Below are 13,321 nucleotides of genomic sequence, written 5' to 3'. Positions count from 1 at the left end.
TTGACACGCCACAGAAACCCTAAAATCAATATTACAGGAGTGAAAACGCACCATTTATTGTAAGATCACTATAAACTGTCAGTTGCAATTACCACAAACACGCGTACAAGTCCACGATATATTATGGTATAGGAATATGTGGCTTCATGGCTGTCTCATTGGGAGTTTAAAGTTGCCGCTGAATGGTGAAGGCTGTGATAGGCTGAGAGGCTGAAGCTGGGGAAGAAAGGAGCTGCTCTCAGTCAGTAGAGCAGTGTGCCGCTGGAGAGCTCTCTCGTCGACCGCAGGCTCCAGCTAAAAATACGTGACAACTAACGTTTTATTTTTCAATTTTTATTTATTAATTTCTCATCGTGTTGTCACCTCAAACAAGATGTAACTTGTTGACATCACCTCAAGTATATTAATGCATTTGAAAAGAGCCGGGAGCGAGTGCGCAGAGACGAGAAGCCGAGCTGTTTTGGCGAATGGAACTTATTGTTGTGCATTTGTTTTGACTATGTTAGCCCCAAGTGAGTTTGGGTCTAGTCCGTCTCTGTCCGTCGTCGACCCTTGAATTTTTGGGATTTATATCCGAATAGTTTAAGGGAAACATCGAAGGAGGATTCTGCAAAGCCAGCAAGCTTTTCCTACAGAGCCGGGGATTTAAATCGTCATTTGGTGGTGCTCCGGGAGAGACGAGAATCAAAGAAAGAAATCCATGTGGCCATTCTCTCTATAGCCAAACATTTTTTGGGGGATTGCATAATGAGCAAGGAACGACCTAAGAGGAATATCATTCAAAAGAAATATGTAAGTAAAAACACATCTTTGCCTTTATTGCTCACGGATGCAATGGCTCTATTCAAGTTTGCCTTGCTCGTCTCGATGAAAATGCATAAACTTTCATCACGGATTGTGAAGGTTACCATTAGGCAGCTTGTGTACTATTTGGGTCGAATAGCCTTTAAATGGTAACGTATGTAAGTTACCTCAACGTGTTAACAATTCCATAGTTCTATTTAAAGAGACCGCAATATTTATTCAATGTCTGTGTTGCAGCGTTTCTTCGACATCAGGCATATTTAGGCTATTTGAACATCGGGTGCTTTGGGGGATTGCTTCGCTCATTTCGACTCGTTTTAACGCGTGAGGGGGGCACGCATGGTGTGTCTTGGCTATGTGATAAAGCTATAAAAGGTTGGGAATGAAGAGACTTGGCAAACTGTTTTCAGAAAATGCTTTTGTTAGCGCCCCATTTTTTTTCTCTCCTGTTCAGATCCGTGAAGACAAGCCTGTCGGCCATGGCTCAGCTATTTCGGCTTCCATTTCGTCCCATGCTGAGCATTTCATCTCTCGCTTTAAATTGACCCTCTTACCTTGAGAATATACGTGTAAAACATGTCTCACGCTGAAGCTTACGTGTATATTTGATGGTCAAGGTAGCATTGTGTTTGCCTGTGTTGTGGTTGTCTTGTTTTTTTTCGCCGTAGGGCTGGCAAACCGACATGTTTCGCGGACTGTTGTGGCTCTTTAATTTTCTCCATAAAGAGTGAGGGAGAGCAGGAGGAAAGGGGGTCATGCATTTCAGCATATTCGGTCAATGTCCAACACTGGAAACGGTGTGGGGACACTCTGGGTTTGTTGTTATGCGATTGTCGTTGCTGTTAGTCCTCCTATAACGATACGTCCGCCAGGGTCTCTGTACATTTGCAGGTCTCCGTGTGACCTCTGCGAACGAGCAGATATTGCAGCAGCCCGTTGAGGAATAACTCCATTTTTTTGTTGCAATACTACGGGGGATTAGCTTACAAGCGGTTAGGTCTCGTCCTCAGCTACCGAATTCACATGAAACTGCACCTTACATGGTCGTCATGGTTGAGCACAATGTTTCTAAATGATCCAATCTTTTAAAGAGGCTGTGTTCAGTCGCATTGCAGGGGCTCATGTATGAAGCGATACCAAGAAGCAACCATTTTCTTTCTGCAAGTAACACTGGTGAATTTATGGGGAAGGTGCTGCGAAATAAAACAGTTCAGGCTAGACTTGGTTTAAAATTGTAGTCTTTGGTCTGGTGAACACCTATTTGTCCTCCATGACTGAAACTAATACTTTTTAATCTCGCAAAGTGTGAATGGCTCAGCCTATCACTCGACTAAGTTACCATGTATCGTTTTTCATGAAGACGCTGGCCGGGCCTCTGTATGTCTGGGCTTTTAAAGTTTTTTTTCGTTTTGTTTTTTGCACTTTGATGTAGACTTATGTCTACAGATTGTTGCTGTAAATTCTCGTCACTCGCCCTCATGGGCACGTATGTTGCGTTCAATTACACAAGGCATATCCTATCTGCTAATGCTCTGAAGCTGAAGTCAGCAGAGCTAACCGCCCCCACCCCCATCCAAACAACACGTGGAGTGTCTTTTTAAAAAGTGTTTCCTACAGCATACACTTACGGTTACGGGTTTAATTTTCAAACGGAGCAATTTGTCACATTTATTGTGTGCTGAAAGATAATATTGCAAAAGGCCAAACTGATCAACAGGTTTGTAGGAGCTAGCGAACAATTGGACAAATAGGTTTGTTTCCATGCATTCTTGCCTGGATTTAAATTTTAACTGGGGATTTTCTGTTTCTCTCAATAAGTATAGATAATTAAATACATATCATGTGTAATCAATTAAAGCATAGTTTACAAATGTCTGCTAATAAATGTTAATGGCACTTTTTCTCAAGAACTTTTTCTCAGTGTCCCTGTGGTTTGTCTTTTTAGAACTCTATCTATCTATCTATCTATCTATCTATCTATCTATCTATCTATCTATCTATATTAAAAAATAATAATAAATAAATAAAAAAAAATAAAAATCCTAGAGCAGAGTTTTGATCTTCAACAGGGGGTCCAGGGCCTCTAGGGGGTCCTCAGAGTTACTGCAGGGGGGCCTCCAAATTGTTAGTTAATTAATTTTTTTTTTTTTTTTCAGAAACATACTGTGTACATCTATAATGTGAGACAGGTGCGTCAGAGGGTGATAAGTAGGTCAGAAGTTGAAAAGAAACTCGCGCACACTGTCTAAATAAATTCAATAGTAGGCAACGTTTCGGTACTAGCCCTTCATCTGGCATATGGATGAAGTTTGGATGAAGTTTCTTTGCAACTTTTGAAAGTTTTTCCCAAAAAATAAAATGTCTTAACATGAATCCAACATATTATTAGCAAATATAAATCGGCCTATTTGTGACAATAAAAAACACATTGAGGATAGGCTTACTGGCCAATACTGTAGGTTAGTTAGTCTCTAAGGTAGCTATCCACAGATACACTTAATCCTAAGGATTCAGTGTGCCACATGTATGTTTAACATTAAAAGATGATTCATAAAATTGTATTAAAAAAAAAAAAAAAATATATAGCTTAGTTTTCTATGCACTAACAAGGTATGTAAATGCTGGAAGGCTTTTATTGTAAGCCCAGTTTAATATGCAACTTAATTTTATAAAATATGTAGGGGGTCCCCGCTCCGTCTCTCTCTAGATAAATGGGTCTTTGGCTTAAAAAAACATTGAAGACCCCTGGCCTATAGCATCCACTAAAATTAATTCCAGAAGAGCATATCATCAAGCTTTTAATTTACCACCCTGGAATGGTTTCTATGGTCCAGTCCACTATATACTGTTGTCTTATTGAAGAGGAAAAAAAAAAATCCTCTCTCTACAAAATTATTTCATTCCAACACATCTGTATGTCTTCTATGAGCAACATACATTTCTGGTACCTCAAAACAACATCCTAGCCAGTAACGCAATGTGCTGAAATGTACGGGGATCAACATTTATTTGTTGGAAACCAACACAAATGTGAGTCATCCCAAAGAAGACAGATGTTTAAAATGACTGAAAAAGTTAATCTAACCTGATACATTGCAGCTCTTGTGTGTAAGATTTGTAGATGTATTCTGCAGTAACGATTAACATCCCGTGTTTATTGTCCTAGTCCGAGTTGTCTTTTTGAATATTCAACCGTTACAGTGACTTTTAGTTACATTAACTTAGCCATATTTTTATTTCCATTTGTTAAAAAGTAGGTTGAGTATTGCAAAGAAATCAGTTTTTGATTTAGTGAACTTGTTTGTAAGTCTCCCCCCTGAATTGAGGAAACAGGAGGTGTCCTAGAAATGATGACTAACTGAAACAAAAGTCCCCACTTAAAATTGAGCCAGACTAGGATAGCCAACAGTATCTCACTCTAAAATTAGAATGGCTTTTTTTTTCTTGTCTTTTTTGGTCTATTCATAAGAGTATCAGGGTTGGGGAAGTGTGTGCGTGTGCGTGTGTGTGTGTGTGTGTGTGTGTCACATCTGTCATGTGTTTTCAGCGGCTGCAGTTGATGCATGAAGTTTGGCCAGGACCAAATAAGGCTCACAAATGGTCATTTCTACAACAATCTGGAGGAGTCCAGATCCCCAAGCTGCAGGCTTTTGAGATAGGACTCCTACGCCCCCCCCACCCCCCCCCCCTTAATTAGCGTGAAACAATTATACATGCTTGGCTTAACTATTTCCCCTGAAACATGAGTGTGAGTTGTTACCCCTCCACCCTCTGCACCCAAAAAACACCCACTATTTGCGAATGATATTAAAATTCATCAGTTATAAAATGATTGAAAGGAGGATGAGTCCTTAATAAAAGCAAACAAGGCAATTAACATTTCCACTACAATTTATAGTCTTCAATGTGAACGGAACCAAAAAGAAATGCCAAATTGCCCTGTCATTTATTTTTCCCCCAAATATATGCTTTGTCACTAATGTCAGGCAGAGTGACACTGCAGGAGCAAGCAAGCACACTTTCTCTCTGTTCTCCCATTTTAAATGATTAAAATTCATTTTTTAGGTTTGGTTTTGTAATTAGTTGATGCCTTTTAAGCCAGTGGTTGAGGGTAGGTGCTGTGTGATGACCGAGGTAGCGAGCGCTAATGTGTGGCGGTGTTGTTCTGTCTAACGAAACATGACACACAGTGTGTGTGCGTGTTTGTGAATGTGTGTGTGTAAGCGAGAATAGCAGGAGAGCATGGCAGAGTGCAGCCAGGGCCATTTTGTGCAGAGTCGGCTCTTCCTGTAGGCCCCAGCTGGGGCTAGGTGTGTGTGTGTGTGTGTGTGTGTGTGTGTGTGTGTGTGTGTGTGTGTGTGTGTGTTCGTGTGTGTGTGTGTGTGTGTGTCACAGCTGCTGCAGGGGCCTTTACAAATGTAAAGAGGCTGTCAGTGTTTGTTTCATCAGGCGCACAACTGATGAGGGCGAAGTTGGAAATCCATTGCACTGAGTGTGTGCGTTGAGTGTGCACAAAAAGAGGAAACAAAAATAGAGAGCGGGGGCAGAGTGGAGAGTGCAAAGGCCCCCCCTCCTCTCCTCCTTTTCCTCTCTTTATCTCCCTGTCTCTGTTTCGCTCTCTCGTTCTTGGGCTGTCCAAATGAAATGTGGGCCTCATGTCGGACCATGAAGAGAGGGTCACAGGGTTTTTTTTTTTTTTTTTCACCGTGCCTGAGCCTCAGTGCGCTTCATTTAACCTTATGTTTCAATGCAAATTCTTCTTTCATAAGCTCCCTTCTCCTCACGTGTGCAACATGGCAGGGTTCACTTTGCAACCTCCCCGTCACTATGGCTACCAGGGCAAACCAAAGTGTACTGTGGCAAAAGCACCGTTTAACTGCCTGGTTATTATTTGACTACGTTCCACGTGGCACCTGTGAAAGGCACTACGGTACAAGATATATAAGATTCCATATGTGTTTGTCAGTGTCGCTTTAGAAAAGACTGCTTTTCTACGAATGTATACCCATGCGTAATGTAAAGTGATGAGTGTTTCAAGTTTGAAACCAGCAGGATGTGGCAGGGATAGCCTTAAACAAAAGGCAACAGAGGGTCCTTTTTTAATTTGAAAGAAACATTGCCCTGCTTTATTGTTGTTGTTTTTTAATTCACCAATTGGGAAAAATCAAAGCAGTGCTACTTTGATTACATTGCAAACTGTATCAGCGTGGCATAAAATAAATGCCAAGAATATAAAGTCCTCATGAAGATTGACAGCAATTCACACACAATGGAAAATATCTGAAAACAAACCAGGAGTTTGTGTCGCTCACCCTATGCAGAGGGAACATAAAGCATACTATAAACCTCACATAATGAATGAGAAAACTCATAATCAAATGTGTTTAGCAGCCTTGGTTCTCTTTGTGTCTTAGTGACAATTTTCTACTGCACTGAAACCTGTCAGGTAATTGAACCCTGCCAGGCCTCAGTTTGCATGCCCCCCCCCCCCCCCAACAGGGACTGCTCCCTCCCTGGGACTGAAATTGGCTTGCCTAGCCTTGTTTGATTTCAGCTGTATTTATTTATGTATTTATTAAGTTTGTGCTGAAATGAGGAGGGAAGGGAGCCCTTTTTTTTTTTTTTTTCTTCTTTTTTCTTTTGATAAAGTCTTCTTTGCCAACGGAGAGTTTACTGCATCATTACAGACTCTCTGTGAGCTGCCGGCTTCCATTTGGACTGGCGATAGATATTCAGCGGCCAAATGCATCACCACTCAGCTCTTTTCTGACACAAATACAGATTTTCTCCCTGTTTTACCCTTTACTGTCTCTGTCTTCTCTTCTTTTCTTGCCTCAGTTTTCTACAGCATTATGTCACATGGCACAAACTCCTGTTATGCAATATGACCTTTTCTCTTATCAGCTGTTGGCATTGAGCACAATCTCCGGCTCTTTACACACACACACACACACACACACACACACACACACACACACACACACACACACACACACACACACACACACACACCTACCTTTAGGTATACACCTGCAGTCAGTAGGTGAGAAACCGGTTTTAAAGCCAACCTTAAAACCAAGGTGACTTGTGGGTATCGGCAGTGTAGGCCATTTACAGGAGTAATCACATAAAATGCTCTAATAGTTGGACACAAGGCAGGGTTGGACAAAGTGCAGTTGTGGACAGCCAGTGCAAGCGTGTGTGTGTGCGTGTGTCACGTACACCACCTGCGTTCCCTCCGTGCGCGTCTTCATTCTGCCGAGTGATTTGTGTGTGTCTGTGTGTCAGCTTATCCGTTTAGGATCCCTATGAAGCTGAATCAACACTTTAGCTTTGTCTTTGGTTTGGCCTTGCAGGCTTTGTGGGGTCTGTGAAGGACATTCAGCAATAGTAAAACATTTTAAAGAAAACAATTGACAGAGTTGTTACATTTACCATATCCAGTTTTTTTTTGTTTTTAGAAAGATACACAAAATAATCATACAAATCCTCAGGTGCCTTTTGCTTCTAGTTCTGCTTAGCCCTGGGCTTCCCTTTTTAAAGCTGTAAAGCTGAAATAGGAAGTATTAGGTTGTTTTTTGAATCACCACGCTATTGTGGCTTAGTCTGGCATTAGTGTTTAATAACAATTATGTACATCTTTCAGACAACCTTTTTGACCAATCTCTGCTCAACCTCTCCCCACTCTTCATCCCAGCTACATCAGCTTAATAAACACTCTTTATATTTTCATCCTGTGGTCAATCCCATCTGATCCCCTATTGTGACACCGTCGTCTTTACACATCCAGTGAATTAAGCCTTGAGGGATGAAGCAACAGAGCGGAGGCTCAGTCAGTATCGATCTTCCATTACTCTCGCTCTTTCTGCCTGGAAAACCAGTTTCACTGTCAAATGTATCCCAGTAAGACTTTGTTGGCAACATCATAAAACATCTTGACTGTGATGCTAAGATTGGTTTATCCTGAAGCTTCCTGCTGGTGGGTCTTCTTAAAACAAAATGCTTTATGCTGACTTATCATTTCTGTGAAGATGGCTCGTTGTACAGGTTCATCAGATCTCATTCTGGGATTACTATTTGGTTTTACCATTCAGTGTACATTCAGTACTGTGCTTGGTGTTTGTTATGGTCTCACAAGCTTTCTACCAAGTGCATTCATCTATGAATCATTCTTTCTTTTTTTTTTTTTAATGATGGAGCAGTTTGTGTCTTCCTGCCAATAAGCCACTGGCCACTTTATTAAGGTCCTCTTTTGCACTCTCATTTAATTCTCATGAGGGTATTTTCCCGGGATAACTAAAATATCTGACTGTCATTATCCCTCTTTTTCACGACGTCATTTGTGGCTCTCCAGCATGCGAGGCTAGTTGTGGAGCGGTGACCTCTTCTGTGAAAGAGCTCTCGAATGCAACCCTTTTCACCAAGCATTTGGCCCATTGCGAGGGAGGCCTTAATTCAGGATGGCACCCCTCCCCTCCCTCCCTCCTCCATCCCCCAACCAGCAGAGTAATGAGCCAGTGGAGCAAAGTGGCTGGGTGACCACTGTTGCTGCCTAATCTCTACTTTTCAGCCCTCTCTGAGAGATAAAAAGAAGTAGAGGTGGCATGGTGTAAAAAAGTTTTATACAAAGTTTATTGAATTTAAGGCAGAAAAGTAGTTTTATAAGTTGTGGTTTATGTTTTTTTTTTTTTTTTGAGGAAAACTGACAGAAAAGGTGTTAACTGCATCTGGCTCGTACCAATTCCGCCCGCCAAATTCCATTTGGAAAATGGACAAGAGCACGTTTTAATGCCGAACCCCGGTTGGTGGAAGGGTCTGTGTATCCGTGTTGCTGCCGAGTTGTCTGTGCTGCCCACTGCGTCGGCTCGCACGGCAGCAATGAGGAGGTGTAGCAGTGGTGGGTGGTTGAGGGCTGGAAGAGGCAGAATTCTCTCTCTCTCTCTCTCTCTCTCTCTCTCTCTCTCTCTCTCTCTCTCTCTCTCTCTCTCTCTCTCTCTCTCTCTCTCTCTCTCTCTCTCTTTTCTCTCTCTCTCTCTCTCTCTCTCTCTGAGAAACACATTACTACCTCCCCCCCCCCCATCTTGTCTGTAATAGAATACTGAGTGGATTTTTTTTTCTGCTGTTGCACTCTATCTCTCTCACCTCCTCCCTCTCAACTCATTCGCTCTATTACTCAGTGCAGCTACAAAGGAAGGAAAGAGGTGTTGGGAGCTATCTGTGGGATAGCGCCTGAGAGAGGACAGAAGAAGCGGGGGTATTTTCTCCTCTCCTAGCAGCGAAATTGCCTCGCAGTAGCAGAGGAGGAGCCAGTGCACGATCGGCAGGATCTGTTCCCTTGTCTTCTGCGCTCAGTTTAGATTTTACTAAGTATGAGTTTTTGCATGCGATAATCATTTACTTCAAAGATCGGACTGCTTAGCGTTAGCGACCTGATTAGGTTTGCTGGCGGTTTTGCAGCTCTCTTCCCTCGGTCTCCCACTCAGTCGGCATCTCGCATTCTTCCATCCGTTTTTGTTTTGATTTTGTCTGCCAAAGGAAACTTTGGAATCTTCTCTCCAGTTTGATCTTACACAGCTGTGTGAATTAACCCCCTCCAACACCACCCTGCCAGACACACACACACACCCCAACATACTAACATACATGAACACTCACTATCTGGCCCTCTGGGGCTATCATTTTGCACTATAAATCTCGTCGTCCCTTGTCCATATTTAAAGAGCTGTTGGACACATTTTCAATGTCTATTTTTGGCTGTTACGCAACATTTTTATTGATAGTAAATTGTTTATATTTGCTGTAATATTCTGCTTAAATGTTTATTCATTTTAATCTTGTTATGTGAAGCACTTTGGGGTTGTCCTTGGGGTTGTTCTTTTTCATTTAAATGAAAATCTGTATGAATTGACAAGAGTTGGTACAGGAATATTGATTTTTGTTGTTGTTGTTAGCAATAGGTGCTTTTTAAGTTTCTCTGCAGAGAGAAGCAGAGTGTGAGTCAAAGGTATTGCTCCCCCTGTTTTTAACCTCTGCTCAATAGGATGAGGGCTTTTTATAATTCTCCTGGCTGCGTGATTTCCTCCAGGCCTCACAGCAGGGAGCTAGAGTGCATGGTACACTGAGGGAAGGGCGCCAGAGTCTGGGCTGAATGTCTGGCCGGCCTCCCCTGGCCCTGGATCAAACATCACTAGGCCGGGGGCGGGGGGCAGCCAGCCCTGGAAATCACAACCTGTGATTGTCAAGGAGAAGAAATTCAAGAGGATAGAAATAATTAAATTAGGCACTATCTCAAGTGGAATATTCACAGTGACGGCCTACCAATCTCTGTCGAAATACCCCTTCATATAAAATGCAGCTCCCGAAAAAGCACATCACAATGGCTTGCTGTTTTTAGATTTAATTGTTTGAGAATAAGACTAGGAAATGAGGTAACCACTTGTTGATTCTGTGCATGCGTGCGTGTGTGGGGAGTAAAGTTAGATTGTTGTTGGTGCATCTGGTTCCTGGCTGCTTTCTGGGCAACTTACTAGATCTATCTCGCAATAATGTGAGTCAGATACATTTAAGTGAGAAACATTGAACTGTAAAAATGTAGTTGAAGGAAATTTTATGTATAAAAGTTGGAATGCTCTGTGGGTTTTTCTAAAAATCTAGAAATTTAAGACTTTAAAGCGTTACCTCTAAGCACACGTTTTTAAAATTGATTTAAGGAAGAAGAAATAAAAGTAAATATTTGTTTAGCTTGATAACCATTTGTAGAGCCCTAACGGAATATAAAATGTGCATTTTTGCAAATACTGTTCCTTCTGGTGTTCTTGTTACCCATCTGTTATGACGTCTATTTGGTAAATTGGAGTAGTCATAAGAAACCTGTAAGCTCTCACAATTTATGATGTTGGCCCATTTCCTGACAGAAGATCAGTTATTTAACCATTATTGACAATCATTTTCATTTTGAACAAACGCCCCCACCGTTCAGTCCCTTAAATCAAGAGTGGAATTTCATATTACTCATACCATTCAGTCATATATGACAGTTGTTTTTAATTCTGGTTTTAGTTCCTGTCGTGTTCCTGAAGTGGTACATGAATGTATTATGTCTTACTCATGCACAGTATAGCAAGTTAATCAACAAAATGCACTGACAAATATGACAACAGAAGTGAGCGTTAGCAGGTATACATCCTCTTATGCCGGTGTAGTGTGTGCCATCATAATGATTTATGTTTTTTTTTTTTTTTGGGCATTTTTAGGCCTTTTATTGACCGGACAGCTGAAGAAATGAAAGGGGGGAATGACATGCAGCAAAGGGCCGCAGGTCGGAGTCAAACCCGGGCCTGCTGTGTTGAGGAGTAAACCTCTATACTGTATATGGGCGCCCGCTCCAACTGATCCAACCAGGCACCCAACAATGTGTTTCTTGATGTTGTAATGTTTCTAATACCAAAATGTCCACAGGAGTGGAAGCAGTCTCAGTGACAAATCTCTCAAACACCTCAGCACATGAAACCAATATTGTATTCATGGGTAGAAAGCGCTATGGGTGTGTTTTGGATGATTTGAAAGTACAATTACAGGAGCTAAACTCAAACACTACTACTACTACTACTACTACTACTACTACTACTACTACTAAATGTAAATGCCTGTTTTGAAGAGATAAACCATGTTCATCTCTAGACATGAAATCAGCAGCTAATTTTCAGGTCACAAAGGAAATTTCAAGTCTTTCCAGGAAAAGGCACAACCAGCAATGCTAAGCATTGGCCACACTCAGGGTGGGCTGCATGTCTGATGACGAACTAGATCTTTGACTCAGAGGTTTATTATATAGCGTGAGAAGTCACTCTGATAACTAATTTAGAGCAACTTTGATGCAGTGCGTTAGTGTGAGAAACTTTATCTGTCTCAATCTATTTGGTTTGCTCTACTGCCAACATTAATGGATTCATTACGTAGACGACTACAAGATAGCCAAATGTGACTCAATAAGGAAACCCACAGCAGCTCAATGTAAGTGCGCCAACCAAAGATCTCTCACATTTGTGACCTAGCTATACCTGCTCCACCTATGCAGGTTAAGCTGGTATGTGGTTGACCGTTTTTGAGCTACCTTTCTTCTGTGCTTGGGCCTATTCATTCATTCATTTATTTATCTTCGTAGCCAGGCTTTCTTTAGCGTCCGTTACCAGTGATAGTCTGCAATACATGTGTGGGAGCCTCTCTCTCCTGTGAGTTGCTAGCTACACTGACGCCATCTAATCGCCCCTCATGCATCACCTTCATTTTTCGTCCCCACTGTACCAACGCCATTATTCACCTTTTTCTCACACTCTTTTGCTTTCCACTCCACCTCCATCTACACTGCCTGCTCCATTACTTTCGCATACAATCTTTCCTTTACCTTGTCTCACTATTCTTATACTCTCATTCTCTGGCCCCCTAGGCCTCAGGGACTTTGCCTTTTGTGTGCGATAGTGGAGTGAGTGGAGCAAGGGGTGGGGTGAGGTATGAGGGTTTTGTCCCAAGCTGTGAGGTGAAAATCATTTCTTAATTGCCTCTTGTCTTTTTGTGCCAGCGGTTGTGCCAGGGAATGAAGTCCTGTGCCTGCACTACAACTCCCCATGCAGAGGAACTCCCTTGCCTAAGCCCTGGCTTTGTTTCATAACGTTTTCTGGACACACACACACACACACACACACACACACACACACACACACACACACACACACACACACACACACACACACACACACACACTTACTTAAAAGGCTTAAGATGTTGGACACAGCGGAATACAGAGAAAATAGGCTTTGGATGTAGCACTATGAGGTCTAGGTGAATTGTAAATGAGCAGTTGTGCTGCATTGTAAAGTGAATGTACTTCAGCGAGAAGCACAGTACGTGTTGGAGGTTGGTTTCATTATTGTCTGGCATCCTGACTAACATTTGTGAACACGTCAAGCTGCTTTTGTGTTGTGCTTTTAATCTCACATATTTTGCATTGTAAAATGTTGTGTGTGTATATATTGTACAACAGCAGCTTCTGATTCCTGCCACATCTTGCAGCTGTCGTAACTCTTGTTTCCTGCAGGCCTAGTTTGTAAAATAAAAATGGTGTTATCATTTTAAAGTGATTTCTCTTTTTTTTTTTTTTTTTTTTTTTTTTCTTCTATGCGGAAAGTGTAACCTGGTTTTAAATCTAGTTTTGGTCTATTAAACATAGGATATAAGTTGATTCAAATGTAGATATCTCTCTGACCACAGCCATTTTGGAAATTGAACCTGAAAAGACACATGGCATTTTGCTTTAGTTGATAGATCTAATGTCTGTCTTTTACCATTTTCTTACTGGAGATTAGAATATCATGTGTGTCTACTGAATGTGCGCTCAGCATGTTTGACCTGTATGTACGGCTCTTATGTCAGGTTAATCTTTGACTGTTGCGGTCAGGAACTCCCTTAAATGTATTTTAAACATCTGTAACATTAAAGTCTCATCCCTAATCAATGCAGT

General features: G+C 41.6%; 1 protein-coding gene across 2 annotated transcripts in view; it reads left to right on the top strand.

Annotated features, from left to right (window-relative positions):
- The first annotated feature begins 238 nt into the window (after positions 1 to 238).
- Positions 239 to 13,321, top strand: part of jarid2b (jumonji, AT rich interactive domain 2b) — a 117,645-nt gene continuing 104,562 nt past the window's right edge. Inside the window, exon 1 of one of the 2 annotated variants that reach the window (XM_039820636.1) lies at positions 239 to 792. In XM_039820636.1, the coding sequence (XP_039676570.1) occupies positions 748 to 792 (45 nt within the window). In that variant the 5' untranslated portion in view covers positions 239 to 747. The remainder of the gene's footprint in view (positions 793 to 13,321) is intronic. The other variant, XM_039820635.1, reaches the window with a different exon arrangement.

The sequence above is a fragment of the Perca fluviatilis genome, chromosome 13 (assembly GCF_010015445.1).
Source record: "Perca fluviatilis chromosome 13, GENO_Pfluv_1.0, whole genome shotgun sequence".
NCBI lineage: Eukaryota > Metazoa > Chordata > Actinopteri > Perciformes > Percidae > Perca > Perca fluviatilis.
This window is presented reverse-complemented; position numbering and strand designations above follow the sequence as displayed.